This window comes from Chelonoidis abingdonii, chromosome 17, assembly GCF_003597395.2.
Source record: "Chelonoidis abingdonii isolate Lonesome George chromosome 17, CheloAbing_2.0, whole genome shotgun sequence".
NCBI lineage: Eukaryota > Metazoa > Chordata > Testudines > Testudinidae > Chelonoidis > Chelonoidis abingdonii.
In genome coordinates this window covers 30,270,250-30,296,000 of record NC_133785.1, presented here as the reverse complement: position 1 = coordinate 30,296,000, position 25,751 = coordinate 30,270,250, and the positions used below count along the sequence as shown (strand labels likewise).

The following is a 25,751-nucleotide window of genomic DNA, read 5'->3' as shown; positions in this document are numbered from 1 at the left end:
CCCTGAGCTGCCAGAGCCTGCTATGCCACCGCACTGCCAGCATGGCAAGCTGAGGCTGTGGGGTAGAGGGAACAGCAGGGGAGGGGCCAGGAGCTCAGGAACCAGGCAGGATGGCCCCGCAGGCTAGATTTGGCCCATAGGCCAAAGTTTGCCCACTTCTGGCCTAGAAACACAAAGTAATATTTATATATATGGATCCCATTTTTGATTGATTAACAATTATCATTTAGCACGGCAAATCCTGTGTTCCTAAATCAGGGGTGCGCAAAGTTTTGGGCCAAGGGCCACATCTGGGTGGGGAAATTGTATGCAGGGCCGTGGCAGGGGGTTGGGGTGGGAGAGTACGGGGTATGGGAGGAGGTGAGGTGGGCAGGAAGGGGCTCAGGGCAAGGGATTGGGGCAAATGGGGGGTATGGGTGTATGAAGGAGCTCAGGGAACGGGTGCAGGGGGTGCAGAGTTCAGGGGCGCTCAGGGCAGGGGTGTAGGAGAGACGCAGGGTGCACGAGGGGGCTTGGGGCAGGGAATTGGGGTGCAGCGGGGTGCAAGGTGCTGGCAGGGGGCTCAGGGCAGGGAGATGGGGGGGCAATGCAGGAGGAGTTTGGGCTCCGGCCCGGCGCTGCTTGCCTAAAGCGGCTCCAGGGTGGCAGCGGTATGCACCAGGGCCAGGGTAGGCTCCCTGCTTACCTGCTGTGTCACCAGCCCAGTGCTGCACCCAGAAGTGCTGCAGCCCCTGGGGAAAGAGGGGGGCTGCAGAGGGCTCTGCAAGCGCTACCCTTGCCGTGCCTCCAGGTACCTCCCTCGAAGCTCCCATTGACCGTGGTTCCCCATTCCCAGCCAATGGGAGCTGCGGGGGGCGGTGCCTGGAGGCAACACATGGAGCCCTCTGCCCCACCACCCAGAGGCCACTGTGACTTGGTGCCAGCAGCGCCACGGGCCGGATCCAAAGCCCTGAAGGTCCGGATCCAGCCCGCAGGACGTAGTTTTCTCAACCCTGTCTTAAGTCTTCTAGGAGATGATATGACGATCAGAGGACATATATAAAGGTAACAGTCAACTCTAAAACAACTATCTATACAACAGTAATCTCACACAGATACACATTAACGGTACTGTCACAAGTTCATCCTCTAAAGTTGAAACACATCTTGTAGGCCATAAAACAAGGAATGGAAAGAAGCCCATAGGAGACATAAAAAAAAAAAAAATATGTGGAATAACCACCTGTGGAACGATATAATAAACAAGTTTCTAAAGATGATTCGTATATTGTACAGATATATTGGCTGATATTACGACAGTTTTATGTAAATAATTCTGAACAATGAGACTTACAGTACAGTGTCTGCATCATATTCACGAGTGGATACATAAATCAATTACTACTGTATTTTCAAAACAGGAAATATCTGGTATCAGGAGAACAACGACTTACAAAAATCTGAAAAAAGGAGCTATACTAGTAACACACTGGGCACTCACACCTTTCAGCTACTATAATGTCCAAACAAAGAAGGTTTTAATTTGAGATTACATTTCATGACTGTCAACTCTTGAAAGGTTTCCATGAGGTCCACAAAATCTATAGCAAAGACTTAAAAGGGAGCTGCGTCTTCACAGATCACTGATGTGTCTAATATAATCCTTGAGAACAGATGACAAAGCTAAAACTAGTTTCTTCTGAAGATATGAGATTGCATAATAACAAATTACACAAAACTCTAGTAGTTTATATATAAATGCTGAAGGAGAGATGACCAATATATATCTTCTATCCAAACAGACACTCAACTCTTCAAAACAACCCCATATAATCATCCTTGAAATAAATAATGACAAAAGGTGGTATTAACACTACATGCTTGGAAATTGCTAGCTAGAACCATGACTTTTCATCTTGAAGACAGCTTTCTGACAAGTAATGTGGAATGGAACCAATAAAAATTAAATTTAATGTATGAACTCTTACCGAACGTTGTTTGACTAACATGTTCCTGATGACTCTCTCCCTGGGAAGCCATCTTTTTTGCATAAGCATCAACCCACCAGGGCTTGTACTTCAAAACATGCTGAATGACTACATCTTCAAAAAAGTCAGCACTGGAGAAAAGAGTCGCTTGTTATTTATTTCAATGTGTAGTACACATACAAAAAACCCCACCAATCCCAGATTCTCTAGTGGCATACACTAAAAATTGGAGCTCTCAAGCAATAAAAAAATTATAATTAATTGCACCATTAAATTAATTGATTAATCACATGATTAATCACACTGTTAAACAACAGAATACCATTTATTTAAATATTTTTGGATGTTTTCAACATTTTCAAATACACTGTATTCTGTTATAGTTGAAATCAAAGTGTACAGTGTTCACTTTATATTTATTACAAATATCTGCACTGTAAAAAACAAATTAGTATTTTTCAATACACCACTTTCATGATAAATAGATTGCACTACAATACTTGTAAGTTGAACTTATGAATGTAGAATTATGTACAAAAAAACGGCGTTCAAAAATAAAACAATATAAAACTTTAGAGCCTACAAGTCCACTCAGTTTTATTTCTTGTTTAGCCAATTGCTCTGACAAACAAGTTTGTTTACATTTTCAGGAGATAATGCTGCCCGCTTCCCGTTCACAGTGTCACTTGAAAGTGAAAACAGGAGTTCGCATGGCACTGTTGTAGCCGGCGTCGCAAGATCATAGAATATCAGGGTTGGAAGGGACCTCAGGAGATCATCTAGTCCAACCCCCTGCTCAAAGCAGGACCAATCCCCAGACAGATTTTTGTCCCAAATCCCTAAATGGTTCCACATGCCAGCTGCGCTAAAGATTCACATGTCCCTTCATTCTTCAACCACCATTCCAGACTACATGCATCCATGCTGATGATGTGCTCTGCTCGAGAACAATCCAAAGCAGCGTAGACCAACACATTTTCATTTTCATCATCTGAGTCAGATGCCACCAGCAGAAGGTTCATTTTCTTTTTCGGTGGTTCGGGTTCTGTAGTTTTTTGCATCGGAGTGTTGCTCTTTTAAGACTTCTGAAAGCATGCTCCTCCACCTCATCCCCTTCAGATTTTGGAAGGCACTTCAGATTCTTAAATCTTTGGTTGAGTGCTGTAGCTATCTTTAGAAATCTCGTATTGGTACCTTCTTTGCGTTTTCTCAATTCTGCAGTGAAAGTGTTTTTAAAATGAACAACATGTGCTGGGTCATCATCTGAAACTGCTATAACATGAAATATATGGCAGAATGCAGGTAAAATAGAGCCAGACATCCAATTCTCCCCCAAAGAGTTCAGTCACAAATTTAATTAAGGCATTATTTTTTAATGCGGAAGCATGTCCTCCGAAATGATGACCAAAGCATGAAGGGACATACTAATGTTTAGCATAGCTGGCATGTAAATATGTTGCAATTAGGGACATAAAATGTTAACCGGTTAAGCAGTAAGCATTAGTCTTACTGATTAACCTGTCTTAACCATTAACCTCTAGGCCGGCCAGCCCCAGCGACCCTGGGCTGGCCAGCCCACTGACCGCAATGGCCCTGCACTGGCCAGAGCGGCCCCAGTCGTGCCACCCAGAGCAGTGCCACCCAGCCAGTGCAGCCCCAGCTGCCAGCCCTTTAACTGGTTAACCGTTTAAACAAAATATTTTAAAATAATTTAAATGGTTAACTTTGTAAACGATATTTACATCCCTACTTGTAATGCCGGCTACTAAAGTCCAATGCAGATGCCTGTTCTCACGTTCTGGTGACACTGTAAATAAGAAGTGGGCACCATTATCTCCCGTAAATGTAAACAAACTTATTTGCCTTAGCGATTGGCTGAATGGGAAGTAGGACTGAGTGGATTTGTAGGCCTAAAGTTTTACATTGTTTTGTTTTTGAGTGCAGTTATGTAACAAAAAAAAAATCTACATTTGTAAATTGCACTTTCACAATAAAGAGAATGCACTACAGTACTTGTATGAGGTGAACTGAAAAAATAATATTTCTTTTGTTTATAATTTTTACAGTGCAAATATTTGTAATAAAAATAGTAATATAAAGTGAGCACCGTACACTTTGTATTCTGTGTTGTAACTGAAATCAATATATTTGAAAATATAGAAGAACATCCAAAAATATTTAATAAATTTCAGTTGGGATTCTATTGTTTAAGAGTGTGATTAAAACTGCGATTAATGTTTTTTTAATCGTGATTTTTTTTTTTGAGTTAACTGCATGAGTTAACTGCAATTAACTGACAGCCCTACTAAAAATACAATTACATTAAAAACAAACCTAACCAAAATCAGCTCCTTGCCTCGACACCAAAAAATAATTAACCAAAGATTAGATGAAAACCTAAACAGTACACTCCTTTTTCCCTCTCCTAAAAGCTTGGGGTAATAGATGTGCAATACAGGAAAGTCCTCAATGCTGACAAATTTTGGATCACTTAGGAGGAAATAGTTTCTAAAGCTGACAACCCTTACTGCCACGCTGCCAGAAAACATCATTTCACAGCAAGGGGGTTCCAGCTCAAAGCATGTCTGCTGACTGCAGAAAGGGCAGTGTTACACATTGCAAGGTGGCCTCTCAAAGAGGCCTGACTCAATTCATTTAGGGCTCTATAGCAAAATACAGAACACATTTAGAAATCGCTGCACCATCCCCATTTTTGCCAGTACCTGCAGATACAAAGGCTGGTGCCTGGATTTCCCTGCCGGGTATTGCCTCTGGACCTCCTTAGAGTGACACCATCCCCACCCACTAGCCATCACCTTGTATACCTACCTAATAGGTTTAGCCTACAGCCCAGTACATGCCAAGCAAAGTTTTCAAGCCCTGCACTTATGAGTCACTTGTTCCTATGTTTTGCCCATTTTCTCTCTCCATTATTATCTAATGGACAAAAGATGTACTGTTGGAGAATGTTCAAAATTCCAAATTTTCTGCTATCATCCTATCTTGCCTTTCAGGCCAAACAGCAATGAAACAAACAAGAAAATTTAGGACTACAATTCATGGTAAAAATGCAGGAAATATTTCTTAATATTCATAATGAGTACTACCCAAATATTGTAAATACAACTTACAGTCTGTCTTATTCTTATAGTAATAAATTGCAGGTTCTTTTAATGTATTTAATGTATAGCCCAGCCTATTTTTTCCCTCAGTATTTCCTGATTGCCTCCATTGCCTTACATATGGCCTCTACATGAACCACCTTCCCTTCCACTGTCATTTTTTCCCTTCATCAGAGCCTCCCAGTGGTATAAGGTAAGAGAGAATTCTATTAAAATAATCCAAGGTTTGAGAGCTGCCCATAGAGGGAGATTTAAGTATTTCACAGAACGTTATAAAAGTTGTATTTCCCCAATTGCTAAGTCATCTCCTTGTCTAGTATGCAGCTGTGGTGTACACACCTCCGTTATTTCCACAGCAGCTACCCTCCTTTATAGCCAAGAGGACAACTACAACTCCAAGAGAGAAATATGAAAGCTGCTTTTTCCTGGAAAATGCAACTGACAAGAAAGGACACTGCACTAAGATGGAAGAGAGAACTTCAGGGAACCATAGGAGGTGGGTCTAACCTGCTGGGAGGAGGAGGTTCAAAGCACTTTTGTTTTGTTCCTTTTTTAAAAAACAGAAAAAGACCAATTGCACATGAAAGACAGACTTGTGCGCTAAACAACCATGAAGTAGGTTTAAGACTGTCACATGGCCAAAACATGTGATTCCACTGGGTGGGGTTTATTACATACGGTTGAAGATAGTTTACTTGATTTTCAAAATGCATTAATCATTTGGAAGTCACTGTCTCTAAAAGTCTGGTAGACACATGTCCTATGCAGACCAAAATACATCTGTGGTACCATTCTGGGACACACAAATGTTGAAAAGTACCACTGGAGTCAGTTTAATAATGGTATTTTTTTAAACAAATATCAAAATACACACATGAAAATATAAATGCTACTAATAGGCTTGATCCTGCAAACTATGAACCCCAAATTTCTACTGATTTCAAAGAACTTAGCCCCACTGTACAGACTACAAGACTGTCTCTCTCAAGCTGAAATTTACCATTCCTGTAATTTACATCAGATTAATATCTAAAACTATTTCAGCTGCAGTAAAAACTATTTTCAAAAGATTTGATTAAGGAAAGAGACACTTTCTACTCCTTCTGGAGTATGTCTTTGAGAAGAGCTCTGTGGTTGGGAAGTAAACTTTTTGTCCTGAAATATGCAGACTGGATTAAGGGGGGGTGTCATAAGTAGATAGGTAAGGTAAGGGTTAATTTTCTTTTACTGTAAAGGGTTACAAAGGGAACCAAACACCTGACCAAGGACCAATCAGGAAACCGGATTTTCAAAAGTAAGGGTGGGAACCTCTGGAGGTTTTTGGCTTTGTTCTGTGTCTTTTTGTTTTCCTCGGCTGTGAGTAAACAAGCTTTTCTTCTAACTCCATCTTCTTTCAAATATTCTACTATCAAGTGTGAGTACAAAGGAACCAAAGTAATCGGCTGTGATGTGCTTTGATTTGTATTTACATGGGTGTTGATTTGCTGGACTGGTTTAATTGGGCTATCTTTTAAATCAGACTGTTTATTCATATTTTCTTATAAGCAAGAGCCTGTATTGATCTCTTAATGCAGTATTATTGTTCTGTATTTTCTTTCTTTTTATATAAAGTTTTCTTTTTAAAACTTGTGGAAGTTTCTTTTCCTAGTGAGGCAAAGGGGAGAGGAATTTCTGTGCCCAGAGTCCTGTTACATCTGTGACAGGCTAGGGAGGGCGGGAAAAAGTTACGGGGAAAGAGAGAGAGAGAATCAGCTCTGTTCCCTGGTGCTTAAGGCTTGTCTCTTTGGAGAGACGGAGACCAGTTTCTTGGTATTGTCATGTAAAGAGATTGCATCAATCCCCTCAGAGCGGAACAACGGAGAGAGAGGGAGGAGGGAGGGGAGATCATTCCTTTGCCGGTAGACTCATACTTCTGAGTCTTGGGGGTCCTCCCAGGGAAAGTTGGGGAGGCCAGAGAGGGGGGTCCCCCCCCAAGGAATTTGGGGGAACCCAGGCTGATAGTAGCCTCAATACTATCTGGTGGCAGCGAAATAAGATCCAAGCTGGGTATAAGCTTGGGGAGGTTCACAGTAAGCACCCAGATTTTGTACGCTAAGGTCCAGATTTGGGACAGAGTTTACCACAGGGGGTTGACATCTTCTGTCTCAAAGTTTACAGAAACCAAAAATAATTTCTTCCTACTCCAGACTGTCTTTTTGCCACCAGCAGAAGAGAGGTGTCTGAGGTCTAAATGTGGAAAAGAACCCCCCTGAAAGGAAGTCATTTATTTGCCATTTTTAGGCTGTATATCTATCCATGAGTTTTTGTCCTTTCCTTAATTTGAAAGGTTCAATTTTGAAAGAATCTCCCTGAAAGGCAGAGAAGATCTATTTCTACCTGCCTTACACAGGAACAGATAAACTGGGAAAGGAGTATAAAGAATTTTGCTTGAGTGTGCGCACCCAGTCTCTGCCCAAATTCTGTGCTCAACCCTCAGAACAAAGGGCTCACTAACAAGGGGATGGGATCTGAGCAACAAGTAAAGAGTGACTTAAGCATAAGTCAAATGACTACAGAACTCAGAGAAACACTGCAGAATCCATCTAAAAAGAGAATGTTTACCTGCTCATGGTTAAGATGGGTTGACTGCCATTGTTACTCAGGAGAAAACAAAACTATGATGTCTACAACCTAAAATGCTGGCAAGGATTGGTTACCCTGATGCTTGAGAAGTCAACTATGAAATAATATTCTGCAGTTCGCAGCAGCAGCAGCAGCTCTGCTTGAGTACAGACTGGCCTCGGAGTTAATTGAGCAGCAAAGTAAGCCTGAAGTGGATGAGCAATATCTTGTATCACTGTCACACTTATGAATACCCTCTAAAGTCTAGTGTTATGAAATATGAAGAGTCAGGCAAATAAAAAGTAAACCCATTTTTTTCAAAAGAGATTTTAAAATCCATCATCTATTAAATGACAAAATACATTTATTTTAGCTGCTGTAAATTCACTTCCTCAGGAGGAATAACACAGTACTTACAGATAATGATCAGGATCAAACTTAGCAGCCTCAGTCTCCAGTCGTTTCTGTCTGCGTCCATCTGCAGGAGTTAAGTCTGGATCCTTAACATCAACAATATCACTGAGTTCATCCTGGAAAGACAATAGGAACAAAAAGAATAAAAGAGATTAGAAGCAATGCTGAACGGCCTTATACCAAGGTGAGCTATTAGGATGATAGGTGCCACTACCAAGTCTCCCTTACTGAAAAGCTATGCATTATGGGAAAGACTGAAATTTAGTCACAGAGATCATGGAAGTCACAGAATCAGTGACTTCCAAACATCTCCATGACTTCAACCAGGGCCAGCTGGGATCTGCAGAGTCCCCTGCTACCTGTGGAGGCAAGGAGCTGTGAGGTTCCCCTGTCGCCGCTGTGGCGGGATGACCAGGGAGCTCGAACCCCACACGGATGGTCGGGACCCCTGGAGCTCCCAGCCCACTGGCAGATGCCCACACTCCCCATTTTGTCATGGATATTTTTAGTAAAGGTCAGGGACAAGTCATGGGCTTCCATTAATATTTTATTATTGCCCATGACCTGTCTGTGACTTTTCCAAAAATATCCACGACAAAATCTTAGCCTTAATTATGGGTCACAATGCTATGCCTTTCATTGCATAATTTGTTTTTATGCACAATTAGTATAATTACATTTATTTTGTTGTTAAAACATTAGCCTAAAGTGGAAACAGTAAATAATGAAATAAAAAAAGCTTTGACCTGGATCCAGTATTTCCCCCATATTTTACAATTCTACTCCTTTTTGATTCATAATATATCTGCTGTTGATTGCATGTTGATTGTAATCATTAAAATTGGGTGCTATTCTTGTTAAATCTACTTCAATCAGTTCTGCTCACCTGCACCACACCTTTTAGATACAGACTGAGTTGCTTAAATAAAAAAATGGCCAAATGCCTTAGGTGTTTCAAACACTATAAATTCTGTTTGGGCTTTTCTCTTGGTTACAAAGAAAAAGATGCACTATTTTTCATTAGTGCCTCAAATCTGCAATACTTAATGAAAACTATTGCAATAAAGATACAGACAAAAAACTGGCATTATTGTTCTTGCAATTCTAGGGTCCAGCCCTACAACATGTTTCGCATCCCCAAATCCTCACTGACTTCAATACTCTGCACCTGAGATCGCAGGACTCTTTATGCACAAATTGACAGTGTTAATATTTAAGTGGGCAATCATTAGTAATTTGGAATTTCACTGTAATAATATGCACTTCTGCAGGAATTCCATGGCAACAGATCAATTAATATACGTGCTGTTAGAACATGATGAAAGCTTTCCCCCAAAGTTACTTCACTTTTCCACTTTAAGACATAATAACTCATGCAGTAACCAATTTACATGATCTTGGTATTAAAATTGACAGAAGCAGCTAGTACTTCTACCTACTCGTATTATATACATAAACCAAACTGTAGCTAGTAAACTGTCTATAATCTACCGTAATAAATGCTGTACATATTTGTGATATCTTTATGTAATCCTTATTCCCTGCAGGTTGGACTAAATTGGAGATGGAGATGAACAGTTAAAAAACAAAGAAACTGTTTAGTGTATATTAGCAATGCAGATTTAAGCCTACAATTTAAGACTTAGACCCAGCAAATTGTTCCACACATGTAGATTCCAGTGCCAGAGCAGTACCCCACTAACTTTACAAAGTCTACTCAAGCAGAACAACTTGGAGGATTGGGGTCAAAGTTAGTAACAGTTTCTTCAAGGCAAATAATACATACACCAATCTTATTTCAATTGTTTTTAATAACTGTATCACCAGTATGAATAATTCAAGTGGCCTTTTCAGTTCACTTTACTCTGAGATAACTCTAAAACCATAAGCAGTTTTACTATCTAGTTAATAACTTTATTATTGTGACCATCTGGCATAAACATGTATAGTCAGACAAGAATGCAGTAATTAGTCCAGACTGATGCATTCCTTTTGCAAGTTAGCTGAAACTTTCTCCCTAGACTACACACATACAACCAACTATAAAGTATATCCTTCAAAATCCACTTTTGAATCCACAATTCAAGATTTTTTTTACAATTATATTAAACAAGATGTATGCATTTAGCACTAACTCTGAAAACAAAAACACAGTTTATCAACAAACAGCCCACTTTATCTGTCTTGTGACTGACTTCACTAATATACTGCCACGGAGCCACAGGATATGTGCTACACTTTAGCTTTTAAACAGTTTATCGAAGGTACCCCTTTAGCATTCCAGATCCCAAAGAGGTCCCACTCTTACTCAAGGGTAGGCCACAGAACCTCATCGCTTCCGAAACTGAGCATATGGGCTCCAGCACTCCTGTTTCTCTCCATTAACTCTGCCCAGAATATCCAGCTGAGATGGCCTCTGAACAGGAGTCTTTTACCCTGTTCAAGGATCAGTGCACCTCAGCAAGTATCTGCAGTGACGTCAGGCAGCTATGTGACAAAACACCTATGCCTCCAGCTCTTTACACTCAGCACATAGCAGTACAAAGCACAGAGGAAAACTGACGTGCACACTGGATTCATAAAAGTACTACAAAAAATGCCCACATCTGTCACATATCCATGTATTTTAAGTCATTATATGGCATTCTAATCGTTAACATATTTATCCTCATACCACTTTCATGCAGAGTAGTAGTATTTTCCTTATTTTAAAGCTGGGCAATTCAGAGAAGAGAACAGAATTGACTATACAATAATTTATTTTTTTAGACAGAATCTTTGCGTTTCAAAGTTGATAGTTCAAAGTACTGTTTGTCCTCATTTCTAGACCCATCTTTTCAATTACACAGAATCATAAAAATGTAGGACTTGAAGGGTCTTCAAGAGGTCATCTAGTCCACTCCTCCTGTGCTAAGACAGAACCAAGTAAACTAAACAACCCACGGCAGGGAGTTATCTAACCCGTTCTTAAAAACCTCCAATGATGAAGATTCCAACTTATTCCAGAACTTAACTACCTTTATAATAGGAAAGGTTTTCCTAAAATCTAACCCAAATCTCCCTTGTTTCAGATTAAGACAATTACTTCCAGCTCTGCTTCAGTGGACATAAAGAACAACGGATCATCATCCTTTTTATATCAGCCTTTAACATAGTTGAAGACTGTTATCAGGACCCTCCTTAGTCTTCTTTTCTCAAGACTACACAGGGCAAGGTTTTTTAATCTTTCCTCTCAAGTCAAGTTTTCTAAACCTTTTGTCACTTTTGTTGCTCTCCTCTACACTCCCTCCAATTTGTCCACACCTTTCTTAAACTGAGACACTAAAAACAGGACACAAAACTTTACCTGAGGCGTCACCAATTCCGAGTAGAGTGGAACAGTGACTTCCCAGGTCTTACATACAACACTCTGAGGCGTATTAAAAGGAATATTAGCCATTTTTGCAACTGCACCATGTTGTTGGCTCACATTCAATTTGTGATCCACTATAACTACCAGATCCTTTTCAGCAGTACAACTGCCTAGCCAATTATTCCCCATTTTGTAGTTGTGCATTGGATTTGTTCTTAAGTGCAGTACTTTGTTTATCTTTACTGAATTTCATCATGTTGCTTTCAGATTAACTCTACAATTGATCCAGGTCATTTTGAATTCCAACCTTGTCTTCCAAAGGGCTTGCAACCCCTTTCAGCTTGGTGTCATCCGCAAATTTTATAACCAAGCCATTAGTGAAAACACTGAATAGTAGTATCAGAACCAGGACTGACTCTTGTGGGAACCCACTACATACATCCTGCCAATTTTACTGCAGACCATTGAGAACTACACTTTGAGTATGGTCTTTCAACCAGTTATGCACTCACCTTACAATAATCGCATCTAGATCACATTTCACTACTTTGCTTATGAGAATGTCATGTGGAACTGTGTCAAAAGCCTTACAAAAAAATCAAGATATATCATATCTACTGCTTCCCACTATCCACTAGGCTAATAAACCTGTCAAATGAGGAAATAAGGTTGGTTTGACATGATTTGTTCTAAACAAATACATGTTGCTAAATTGAACACATCTGAATTGTTATTGCACTGACTTTAAGTACAATTGAAATCAGCATGCTAGGTCATACCAAACACTATAAACTTAATAACGGTCACTTTTAAAGAAAAATTACACACCTGCAATCGCTGGAACACTCCTGATTTCAAATTTCCAAACCCATAGCAGCATTGTAAATGTAAAGTGCTTTCTGCAGTTTCGTGATAAGGGGTCTGTTCAATTTCCCAGTCAAATTCTTCCTCTTCCTCCTCCTCGGCTAGCTCAGCAGAGGTACCTACAGATGTTTTGTATCACAAAAAAGAAAAGGATCTTGAAGTTACACTTTGACTAAAGTATCAGTTAATGAAAAGGTTACTAGGTAATTATGAATCAGGCTTTTTTTGTTTTATTAAATTTTTTAACTATTAGGAAAAAAAACTTTTCTAGTATCAGATGACCCTACAGTTTCCAGAAAATGGAAGATCGACAAAGGATTTTGCACCATTAACACATTTCAGCAATAACTAAGTCTGCATTCATTTCTCTACTGCAGTTTAGATTATTTTTCTTTAAAATGGCACTATATAAACTATAGTTAAAAAGTTCAATGTTATTTTTAAAACTAAGCCATGAAAACTATCGGAGGGATAATATAGTAGTTGTACATATAAATGTCATCTAGGTATCAAATGCATAAGCATATATTCACTGTGTGCATACGTGTGGCCCACATAGCAGTATACAAATTAGATCCATGTCCTTCTTAGCTAGTGAAAACCTGTGGCTAAATTCTGGAGTTGTTTTTGAATGTCAACACCTCTATTCAGGAGTGCAAAACATCAGGTGCTGCTGACAAATCTGTTACTTTTGGGGGAATTCTGCACCACTGGGCATGTGCAGAATTCAGGTTCCCCACGGAATTTTCTTTTGTCCACAGAAAATACATTCTGCTAAAGAAGCGTTAGTTACGTCTTTCACCCACCAGAGGATGTTATGGCACCAGAACATAGATCAGCAGCTCCTGGGTGGGAGCAGCCAGTTGCAGATAGGGAGGGGATGATGCTGCATTCATCACAGTGCCTTGCTCGTGGTGCCAAGTGAGGAGTGCAGGGCATGGGGGGGACAGAAAGCATAGGGTACATGGGACTGCTGGGGGGCTCAGGAGTAATCTGTGCTCAAATGGCTCCAATGTGCCAAATGTGCTCAAATCTGTGCTCAAATGGCTCCAATATTTTCTTTAAGAGCTCCCAAAGAATGGCTATGGGTCACTGTTCATCTGCAACCACAACTCTCTTTGGCAGGGTTCCACATGACCCACCTTGTTTGACATGTCTCTAGATCCATCAGAAGGATCAGAGAGGATGTATGTGTATTTGTAGGACACCTACATCTAAAACTTTATTTAATCTTAGCCAGCATGACTGAGAACCCTTCCCCATACCTAACAGAAAGTAAAACTTGGGTGAGAGCTAGCCTGAAGAGACTTGATCCACAGAAGATGAAGATAACGAGCTGAGACTGGAGGAGGTAACTGGAAGGAATGTCAAGTTATATCAACTTTTTGAGTGAAGGTCGTGTGCCCACCATCTGTAACTCAGGTTCAGAAAATGAGAGTTCATGATGGTTCATTATTGCCTCTCAATAGCCAAGTGGCATTTGTTCTAAGAGCCGCTTTCACACATACCTGGCAAAAAGACGACTTTATTTTGGATGCAAGCCCCATCAGTTATGCTTGCTTCTATCACCCTGACAATGGGTACTGCATTGTGCTCTACCCTGGATTACACCTTAAGACCATTCAGAATGCTCAGATAATCAGTGAGCCACATTCTCTACTATTAAGTAATGTTTCATACAGAGAGACTCTTACGTTAATGCTCCATGCACGATCAGGGTCCCACATTCCTACATGCAATAATGGAGGCTGAGAGAGAAACCAGATATATACCAAGAGTGAAACTGTGGCTCCATTGAACTGAATAGCAAACCTCACACTAACTTCAATAAGGCCAGGATATCACCCCCAAGATCACAACTTTCTATATTAAAAAAAAAAAAAAAAAAAAAAAAAAAAAAAAAAAAAAAAAAAACAAAAAAAAACAAAACACACCACCACACCCACCCCACACACACACACGGAAAGAGATATTGCTAATTATTTGGTAAGAAGACAATCACACAATTAACTACATTTATTAAAACTTTCTTCTATATGTACGAGCATCCTTAGTTCTTTCGCAGGGGTTGAACTTGGGACTGCTAGATCTAATGAGCTACTATTACTTGAGCTAAAAGACCAAATACCTTAACACTTTAAAGGCAGCAGCAGAAACTCAAACCTCTATGCATATAAACACTACAGGGGAACAAAGGATTAGTAAGGGTTATATATTTTGAGAGAATGCAAATACAACTCTTACAAAACACTTTCTCAAACCATGAAAGTCTGTAATGCACTTCACACAAGGGAAGTTTTCTTGCTTACAAATTCACCTTACAAACTCAAACAAAAATTCAACTATACAAATTAAACTTTTAAAGTATGTTGTATATTCCAGTGTCAGTAATCATACCTATCTCTTCCACTAATGGTTTAGCTGATCTAGATTTCTTCTGTGCTAACAAAGCTGTCAGCATGTCCAACCCATCAAAATACTGACCAGGAGTCTCCTTAGGCAGTCGAACTGTAAAAATGCCTTGAAAGAGAATTTAAAATTTCATTCAGATGTATAACAATTTAAAAGATAAACAGTGTAAAAAAAATGTACAACCATTTCTCCTTATCGAAGCTAAATGTTCGGGAAGCTATTTGGGTGTATTTCACCCAGAATGTATGCAAACTAAAATTTTGCTATGTGTTCATCTCTACGCATTTTTTAGAGTTAACCCGACTGTATGAATTACACAGAAACTAGATAATTAAATTCTTTTTCAAAAGGTACACAAATGCTTTATTATTTATGGTGATGTCTTGACACAGCTCAAATAACAAAGACAGAATAAGTACATTTTTATTTTTAAATCGTTTTTCCCCTCAAAAAATCAACCATAAGATTAAAGAAAGACACATTTAATATTCTGATGCATATTTTATTTCAGGTGTAGAAACATGCCTTTGGAGACACCAGACTGTATCTTAATAAGCCCAGGTCTTGGTTACAAAACGTATTCTTGTGGGGCTTTATTTTGTTAATTGAATGAATTGTTGAACCAGATAGTTTACAATTTTAAGCCCCAATGCTGCAGTCACTTTCACACACACAGATATTGTACTTACATCTGCATAAAGTCCCACAGCAATCAATGGGCAATGCACAGAGCTCAGCACAGATCTCATTACAAGATCCAGGCATTAAATTTTGTAAATCTTGAGCAAATTGTATATATATTACTTACCATGAGGCCTAAAAATGTATCTATTTCCATGTTTTGACATCACCATATGAAAGATAATGCAGTTGTCATAGCAAATATGAATATTGTATGATATTTCTACTATTGCTGCTTCAACATGAATTATAATTTCTCTCTGGAGCTCAAAAAAAACTTTACTAGTCCTGTCTCTACAGCGATATGTTACTTTTTGGTGGGATGGCTGATGTGTGTATTTCCATTGATTTCTTTCATAAGATTAGCCAGGAGTCTGTCTTGAGAACTGACGAAGTGGGTATTCACCCACGAAAGCTCATGCTCCAAAACGTCTGTTAGTCTATAAGGTGCCACAGGATTCTCTGCTGCTTTTACAGATCCAGACTAACACGGATCCAGACTAACGACGACTACCCCTCTAGGATGCTTTCTTACTAGCTTTACTGAAACCTTATCTCATTCTTATATTTCTTGCAGGCTGAATATGTTACTGATCTTGGGCTCAGTGATTTATATCGTTTCGTGTCCAGCACATGGAATAAGCTCATATACATAGAACCTTCCCTGTTACACAGGAATGTTATTGATCTGTATGCACGAAGATCAGCCTTCGATACAGAAAGTTTTATTAGGAGAGCACTCTCAGAGGCCTAGGTCTACACTACGCTGTTGAACCGATTTTTACAGCGTTAAATCGATTTAACGCTGCAAGCCGTCCACAACTATCTACTGCCTTTATATACGATTTAAGGCTTTTAAATCGATTTCCTGTACTCCTACAAAACAAGAGAGTAACGCTAATAATCGATATTCTATATTCGGTATTAGGGTTAGTGTGGACGCAAAATCGACGTTATTGGTCTCATTATTTACAGTAGCTACCCATAAGTGCACCGCTCCAGAAATCAACGCTCGCCTCAGACGCATGACCATGGACGTACACCACCGAATTAATGTGCCTTGTGTGGACGCGCACAATCGACTTTATAACATCTGTTTTATAAAATCGGTTTAAGCTAATTTGAATTTATCCTGTAGTGTAGACGTAGCCTCACTCTTGGTTGGTCACTCAATGTCCTTTCAGTAGATGACCACCAGGGGCTAGCTCTTCATGCCAGATAAGAACAGAACATGCAAATGTCATTACCTTCCTTCTTTTTAGCTAGCATAACCGATTTGTGTTTATATGGTAAATATAAACAAACCACTCTGAACTACAGGTTTTAAAACACAACCAAAACCAGGAGGAATCCCAGTTAAACATGTTTTGCTGCAAGTAAATGAAAAGTTTGTGTAATTACAACAAACAAGCAGCAGAAGATACATTAGTACACAGCGTGTGTTGTGTTTTTAATAATAATAAAAAATAACATTATTAACTAATACCTTTGTCCACATTATAAGATGCTTTTTCTCTTCCATCTTCCACAATTCTTCCAGGAAGAGTTAACCTATGGACAAAGATGACATGTCTTATAAAATACCTGATTTATCATCTAATGGCTCAACCAGTAAAAATATATGGCACAATCTGTAAGCAGTGCAGAGGATTTAACTACATGACTCTCCTTGATGTTAATGAAAGTCATGCAGCTAAATCCCTGTGCAATACTTTGAAAATTTACCCCCCATGTAGTAATGAAAGAGATCAGCATTTGAGAGAGAATTTGATTTTCCTGTCTTCCTAGCCAGGATAGGATCAGCATCATTACAGAGAAGATATCCTCGGCACTACGTGGAACAGGTAAAGGATTTTGCCATTTCAAGGAATGAAGAGAGTTGACCAGAAATGACAAGATAGAAAAATCCCTCTGTTATTTTAGACTAACTAATATACTATTGTCCACCCACCTACTCAACCCCACTTATGGTATATGAACATGTGCAAGAGATGAGAGCTGGTGCTTTGATGCTTCAAGTTCCCATAACAAGAGAAAGAAAAGAGCTGTTAAAATTACACGATACTATAGGTGAAGGGTTGTCAAACTTTTTCAGTACGGATGACCTCTTAATATTGGAATTGTTTCATAGATCTTCTACACCATTCATCATTGCATTACTTATCCAACATGGAAAAAGTAATATCAGGAATGCATTTAACATATTTTAGCTTCTTTTAATGTGATTTAGCAGCTGGAAACAAGAAGAGAACCAGTACCATGTGACCACCCAGTTCTCTGCAGACCACAGTATAGGAACTGCAGCAGTAGAATGTTCTGTAAGACACAGATATAAATTTGATTCTCTTTTCAGTACTTTTATTTTATGAAACTCAAGGTTTTAAAATCCCTACATTACTTGCCTGAGAAAATAAGGCTTAGCATAAAATTTAAAATCCTTTCCTTCAAAATATACATCAAACTCAGAAACTTTGGCATAAGGTACATTGATTGTTATAGTAAGAAAATCTGGGTCCTGGTTCAGTTCAAATGCTGGAGTTATCATGATGAATGCAGCTGAACAGGCAACCACACTCCCTGTAAAATCCTATTGAAAAAAAGGAAAAAAAGAAAAAATATTACCTTTACAAAAGAAGATAACTACAAAAATCAACACACTTTCTACAACAGCATTTAAGCTTGGAGGAGAACGAGATACCTATATACACCTGAATAGAACATCTATGAACAAAAGAACGGTTTACATTTTCATCTCAAGAACTGCAAAACAATTTCTTTGGTTCCTAATTATAGCTCTTTAATCAAACCAACTAAACAAAGATAAACTCTTGAAGTATTTTAAAGTGCCAAGCATATTCAGTATGTAAAGCACAGAGCTGATCGTGCTAACTTTTGGGTAATTAACTATCTCTAATAATCATGTCAATAGAGAAACAAAAGTTTTTAATTTTATCAAGAAAAAACGTTCCAGCTACCTTGTTGTTGTTGTGGGTTTGTGTTTTTTTTTTACACTTATACAATACAAAAGAAATCCTGAGCCCTACTAACATCATAATTAAAACCCGATAAACCTGGTAGAAGCATAATCCATTACATGAGAAGATGGTGGTACATGCCAATTTACTGACACTTATGACTAGTAATCATAATCAGAATTGGATAGAATTCAGTATACAATATTTGAAAATTGATTCCCATAGGGAGGATATTGATCATGGTGTGTACTATTTAATCCATTATTATTCAATTCCCTTCTCCCATGCACACACTTCTTTCCCCCCAGAAGAATCTTTATAAAATATTTAGGAACATGGTAGGAAAAATGGAAGAGGTAGAAGATGGAATTGATATGGTTCATGGGACTGACTTGCTATTGCATATATGAGCGAGTGTTAGGTTGCCCTGTCTGATTTCAGAGTTCCTAAAACCTGAGCTCTGCTATAGCCAGGGCAATCCTTACCCATATGCAAACTATGCAGCTGCATAGGGCACCAAATTTCCCGGTGCCCTACGCAGCTGCGTGCTGCTCCAGCGGCCACCCTGATCCCTCAGCCAACTGAGCCAGCCAGGAAAGCTGCCCCCACTCCCACTCCCCCCCTTCCTATAGCTCCCACCCCTGCTCCGCTCCCCCTCTTCCCAATCCTGCTCCACCCCATCCCCGCCCCCACTCCACCCCATCCCCTGAGCTACCTGCCGGGGGACTGCAGCAGGGCTCTGGCACACACTGCATTTACCAGGCAGCAGGAAGTGGAGTGACCCAGCCCCAACCCACTCCACTCTGCCTGCTCATCCTGGGAGATGGTTTACCTCTGCCCCCCACAGACCTTTGGAGCAGCCCCCACCTATGCAGAGCCTGGGGCTGCCTCCCCGCGCTGTGTAGAGCACCACAATGTCTAGAGATGGCCCTGGCTATAGCAGTTGAAAAAAAAGGTCAGTCTAGTAACCTGATCTGTTTTGGCTCCATTGCATTAGCCCATCACAGTAATGGAATCCTAACAATGATTAAAATCATAAAGGCAGGAAAAGTCTCAGTACGTGTAACCTCTGTATGGAGTAATTCAGATAGTCATGAATTTAATAAATGGATTTTACGTACGTATCTTACAACAAATAATGAAAAGTTTGACATGGACCAACTAAACACATATCAACCAATTTTTTGGCTTCCTGCAACACTAACAGTACTCCTGACTTTCAAATACTGCATTTATTCCTGTTTTTAAAAAAGCAGATTATAATTACCCAGGCGCTAAATGTTAGATCTGTAAATTTCATTAACTGAATTAAATAAAATTTGGAAGAGAATTGTCCTTATCATGGAAAGTATACTAAAGCAGAAAAAGAACTTATTAAAAAAAATCACTTAAAAGTATGCTTTGAATATGACAAAATCACAGTATCAAATTACTCACAATTTCACAACCTAAAATTCTGCTGAGCAATGAAGATATTAACACCTCATTGCATATGTAGATGACTGTAGACCCTGAAGTGTTCAAATCCAATATTACAGAAAACAGGCTGAAAAATATGAGCCAGATTTATGATAAATTAAAGCACAACCCTCAAGAACTGGGGTGGGCAAACTTTTTGGCCCAAGGGCGGTATTTGGGTGGGGAAATTGCATGCAGGGCCATGAATGTAGGGCTGGGGCAGGGAGTTGGGATGCAAGAGGGAGTGCGGTGTGCAGAAAGAGACTCAAGGCAAGCAGTTGGGGCGCTGGGTGTACAAGGGGGCGCAGGGCAGAGGGTTGGGATGCAGGAGGGGGTGCAGAGTGTGGGAGGGGGCTCAGGGCAGGAGTGCAGGGAGGGGTGTGGAGAGCGGCAGGAGGCTCAGGACAGGGGGTTGAGGTGCAGGAGGGTTCAGGGTGCAGCAGGACTAAGGGTAGAGGGCTGGGGTGCAGGAGGGGGCTCAAGGAAGGCGGTTGGGGTGCGGGGTGCAGGCTCCAGCCCAGTGCCACTTACCTTGAGCGGTTCCAGGGTGGCACTGGCCCACAGCAGAGCTAAGGCAAGCTCCCTGCCTGCCCTAGCCCCGTGCCGCTCCCAGAAGCGGCCAGCACCATGTCCCTGTGTCCCCGGGGGCGGAGAGGGAATACAGAGCTCCACACGCTGCCCTCGCCTGCGGGTACCTCCCCCAAAGCTCCCATTGGCCACAGTTTTCCTCAGAGCCCTCTGCCGCCCCGCCCCCACCAGAGGCCACAGGGACATGGTGCCAGCCGCTTCTGGGAGCAGCGCAGGGCCAGGGCAGGCAGGAAGCCTGCCTTAGCCCTGCAGTGCCATGGGGAGTAGCAAGCCCGTGGACCGGATCCAAAGCCCTGACAGGCTGGATCCAGCCCGTGAGCCGCAATTTGCCCATGCCTGCTCAAGATAGACAAAATAAGGTCATTTATGCTATCTTTTAGTTTTTTCACAAATATATTCTACATCTATAAGTCTGTCAATCCATAAATAGCAGTTTTACATCTATTGTGACATTGCAGTTTCAGGGCTCCATCACTATGTTTAATTAGAACTACAATACTGTATGCTGTATCAGAAATTCATTTCAGTTGAGTATTTCCTATCAATGTCTTTTTTGTACACAACAGATATGGAAAGTTGGTTAACACCCCAGAGACAAATGTCTATCTTTTAATTCTTCCCCAAACTTCCCCTGTCCATTTTTCATTTTATGAATACACTGTTTCAGAGACTATGAATTACAAAACAAAGAAAAATGTATTGTTTCTTCATTTTTCTAAAGCACACATTCATTCACAGACCACTAAGAACTTTTCTTAAAAAAAATTCTGAAACTCTCATTACATATCATGCATACATATGTATGCTCTTTTCATACACGAATCATATGATGTATTTCAACACATTCACAAAGAAAAAAATGTAATTATGCTCAAATCGCAGTTTGGGGTCAGAGTACACAGATGGCACTTTTGTGTTAAGAAATTTGGAAAAGCTACTTTGAAACTCAGTCTCCAGTCATGCAAAGATTTATGTCCGCAAGCAGTCTCATTGAGCTCAATGTCCACGAAGTGTTTACGAGATCAGGGACTAAATAGTTTTAGTTGACCAGCAATGTTTAACTGGTCAATATCAACTTAAATAAAAAAATCACATCTGGAGGCAAAAAAGGAACTGCAACCATCCAGGGAAGCATTCCCCCAATGCTTGACTACCATATGCAGACTTACGCTGCTTCCCTAACAGTTCCAGGCATACAGAGCATTCTTCAGATGTCAGAAGAGAATCCATAGTACTGACCAGGAATCTAGGCTGAAGGAGAACCCATTGCCAGTCTGCATAAAGCTGCTGTAAATTAGTGTCCCACAGCTAGCCCAGAATCAACGTGACCAAAAGCAACTTAAAATTACTTTTGCCTCTCTTTCCCTACTCTGTGCTTTCTGTGAGTTACAGCTATGGATCTTATTACTACAGATGCATCACTATTCCCGTTATAAACCCAGTTGTTCAGGGGATATTTTAATTCATCAACAAAAATTATTTCCATCCTACCAGGCAAAAATTTGGTTTGGCTCTTATAGGGCTTCAAAACATTCTTTTGATCAGCTAGAAATAATTTTCTTTAGGAGAAAAAAACCCCTAAGAATTGGTTTGTTTTTTAAAAGGAAATTTATAAACTATCCTGGATGCCTTTTTGGTGGATTTAAAAATAAATCCTTTAAAAACAAAAGAATTATAATTTGGAAAAGAGTTATTCTGCATGGAAAATAGCATTTTCACAATAGTCTTTATTAAACAGACCCACATTCTTATCACAATAACATCTTCTTTAAAGCCATAATGCACTGCATTAACACAACACTACCTAATCTACTTAATAGATCACACAGCTAATGGGGCCAATGGAAGCAGAGGCCTTGTCTACACTGCCACTTTAGAGCATAGCAACTTTCTCACTCGGGGGGTGAAAAAACACCCCCCTTAGCATTGCAAGTTTCAGCGTCGTAATGTGGCAGTATAGACAGTGCACCAGCACTGGGAGCTGCTCCCTTTGAGGAGGTGGGGTTTTTTTAATAGCGCTAGGAGGTGCCACGACTACACAACTACGTTGCTAGTGAAGACATGACCTCAGATACTACTGCTTTTGACAACAATTCCTTCAAATCAGCATCCTGATTCTGAATCACTGCTGTGTGATACATTTGCAGATAAGAAAATACCATGGATCTGAATACTTGCTAGATATTTCACTTTTTCTCTTTGCAATGCTCAACACTTTAAACACCATATAGTACAAATCTGAAGAGTGCATTAGTTAAGTGAGAGATAAAGATCCATTAGGTCATCTAGTGCAGTGGTTCTCAAACTTTTGTACTGGTGACACCTTTCATTTAGCAAAACTCTTAAGTGCAACCCCCTTACAAATCTGAAATACTTTTTAATATATTTAACACCATTATAAATGCAGGATGCAAAGCAGGGTTTGGGGTGGAAGCTGACAGCTTGTGACTCCCCATGTAATAACTTTATGACCCCCTGTGGGGTCCCAACCCCCCAGGTTAAGAACCCCTAATCTAGCTCAAGCCCCACCATGTAGGATTGTCCTCTACAGTGTATTTATTATCCTGTGCTTTACCCAATCAAGTTTCAATTGTCCCAAAGTGATTCAGCTTCCTTTCTGTCACACCACTGCCTTTCCAGTGCAATACGGTGAAATACCTCTGACCATTATGTGGGGTTTAGACACAAGAAAGGCATTTTTTTCTTTATTTCACGCCCTTAACATTATGACATTGAATTAAGTCAGGAAACTGAATAACCAAGAGCCAATTTAACTGGGATTTCGAGTAAACATGCTTTCAAAATAAAACTTTAGGCTTATCTACACTGAGAAGCTGGACTAAGTCAACTATACCACACAGTTGAAACCCTACAACGCCCCCCGCCCCCCACTTCTGTGGATGCATTTATACCACTATAGCTATTCCCCTACAGAATGGGAAACCAGCTATACTAGCACATATACCTCTATTAGTTTAACTGCGTCCTTGCTACTGGATGGGGAGAGAGCTACAGGGGACTAAAGCAACTTTACAACACTGTAACTGCACCTAAGGGTTGTGCCTGTACAACCAAGTTAGTAAAGACCAAAAAACCACACCGCTAACCAAACCACTGTGACCCACAGAGGGTGACCCGATGTCCCAACTTTTTGTGGGACTTTTTCCTTATATAGGAGCCTAATACCCCCCACTCCGTCTGGATTTTTCACACTTGCTGTCTGGTCACCCTAGACTCACACGGTCAGGGGGTGGGTAGCGCGATCTCCCCCTCGCTCCTCGATACCAGCCCTCCAAAGACACCGAGCCCAGGTTTCCAGCGTGGCTCTGGGCTCGCGGTGGGGCAGAAGGGGCCGGCTCTGGCTGCAGGGGGCGGCGCAGACGATGGACGCAGGGGCTGGGCCCCGCGGGGGGGGAGGGGCGAGCGGGTCTAACCTCTCCATGGGGGTGGGGGCAGTCAGTCATCTGTCCCTGGGGGGGGGGGTGCGGGATAGGGGATCTGTCTGTCTCTCTGCCTGGGCGAAGGTCGGTCGGTCTGTCTCCCCGCGGGGTGGGGGGGGATGAGGGTCTGTCTGTCTCTCTGCCTCTAGGGATGGTCTGTCGGTCCGTCTCTCCCCCCCCCGGAGGAGGGGTGCGGGATGGGGGTCGGTCGGTCGGTCTGTCTTCCCCCGGGGGCAGTGAGGACCAGTAAGCCCGCGCGGCCAGGCAGGAACGGCGGCGGAAGCGCGCTTGGGACCCCGGCCCCCCTCTCCGCGCCGCCACTTACTGCGGCGCCGCCGCCTCCTCCTCCCTCGCACGCGGACCAGGCTGCGCGCTGCCCGCGCGTGACCCGGACACACATGGCGTTGGGCAGGGGCGGGGACACAGGCGGCAGAGCGCGGGAAGGGGCGGGGCTAGTGGAGACTCCACCCGCGGAGGGGCTGGGCAGCCCCGCCTCTGAGGGTGCCCCCCTTCCCCTGCTTATTGTGCTGCTGCTCGGCGACGCCCGCTCTGAAAACACAGCAGTGGTGGCGCTGGCCCGCCCACAAAGCCCTTGGTAGGGCGGCCCAGCTCGTCCGTCTTCATGCTTCGTGGTGTCCCTGCTGAGGGGAAAGCCGCCCCTCGTCGCCCCCTTCACATATAGCCAGGACACCTGGGTTCTGTTCCTGTCCCTGCCACACGGTGTGAGGGGGCCGCAGTGGTTTGGTGGCTCTGGCTAAGGACGTCCCACAACTGGGGATTTCTCTGGGTTCAGGGCAGGTTCCTGAAGCTACTGCAAAAGCCCCCATTGTCCTCAGGGGCTGAGGCCCTTGTGGCCTAGCCCAGCATCGGGACGGGGCCAGAGCTTGGCCTGTTTCAGCCCCAGGTGGTTCCTGAAGGGAAGAAGCGGAAGTCACCAATTCAGATCCTGGGTTCACCTTCCCCTAACACCAACCCTCCTTCCTTCCTTCCCAGAGGTGCTGTGGAGCCGTCTGTAATGTTCTCTGGTCTGGGCAGCAGGCAGGCATGAAAAGTATCATCATTAGTCCATTAAAAATAAACTACATTTTAAAAATGTGGTTACAAAGTGAAGCACTCAAAAGTCAGGAAAGGGGAAAGTTAAAGTTGCCTGTGCAACCTTAACTCTGCCCTCTTTTGTGTATGTGTTATGTTCTTCAATTTTTTTTCTAGCCTTAGATACAGCTTGTGACATCCGGAAGTAATTGATACCACCATGCACATTGTAGATATGGCCACATACTATTTTATAATTATACTGCAGGGTCAGGCCCTTGGAAGTAGATGCCACATAAGAGCTAGAAATATGAGGTGGGCTTGTAAGGAAATAAAAGCAAACATATAGCAAGAAAAACCAACTGTGGGGAAGAGAGAATGAAAGAATACAGACTGAGAGTCAAGCAAATAGAATGAGAGATGAAAATTTAAATCAATTTGAAAGATTATAGGAATTTTTTGAAAACTGAAAAATGTATTAAGGGGAGGGAAACCTTCAGAAAGAACGGATAAACAGAGTATCATTCACATAAGGAACTTCCACTCACATAAATTGTCCCACTAAAGTAAACAGGTGAAGGTGAATAATATTATATATGTGAATAGCTCTTTGCAAGGACAAGTCCTAACTAATCAATCCATAGATCAGAAATACAAATTTTAAAGAGAAAATAGACAAAGAACCTCAAAGAAAACATTAAAAGCAGAAAAGCTGAGGCTAAAAGGCAAAGATATTCAACAACATTTGTTTTAAATAGCATAGAGTGTTAAACCCATACCTATTGTGAAGGAGGGACACTGTCCTGGTTTTCAGTACAAAATAATTATCCACATTTTTAAATGTT

The 25,751-nt window shown here is 41.3% G+C and overlaps 1 protein-coding gene across 3 annotated transcripts in view; it reads right to left on the bottom strand.

The window, feature by feature from the left end:
• Positions 1-24,280, bottom strand: part of SHQ1 (SHQ1, H/ACA ribonucleoprotein assembly factor) — a 114,056-nt gene extending 89,776 nt beyond the window's left edge. For 2 of the 3 annotated variants that reach the window (XR_012657169.1, XM_075073295.1), the window contains exons 1-8: positions 24,200-24,238; positions 20,378-20,770; positions 17,816-18,000; positions 16,900-16,964; positions 14,718-14,840; positions 12,285-12,439; positions 8,108-8,220; positions 1,968-2,098 (exon numbers count right to left, since the gene is read on the bottom strand). Coding sequence is in view for 2 of the 3 variants with exons in the window: in XM_075073295.1 (XP_074929396.1) it covers positions 1,968-2,098; positions 8,108-8,220; positions 12,285-12,439; positions 14,718-14,840; positions 16,900-16,964; positions 17,816-18,000; positions 20,378-20,620 (1,015 nt within the window). In the remaining variant the exon portion in view is untranslated. Of the gene's footprint in view, positions 1-1,967; positions 2,099-8,107; positions 8,221-12,284; positions 12,440-14,717; positions 14,841-16,899; positions 16,965-17,815; positions 18,001-20,377; positions 20,771-24,199 lie in introns of all 3 variants that reach the window. The other variant, XM_032795990.2, reaches the window with a different exon arrangement.
• Between the last annotated feature and the right edge of the window lie 1,471 nt (positions 24,281-25,751).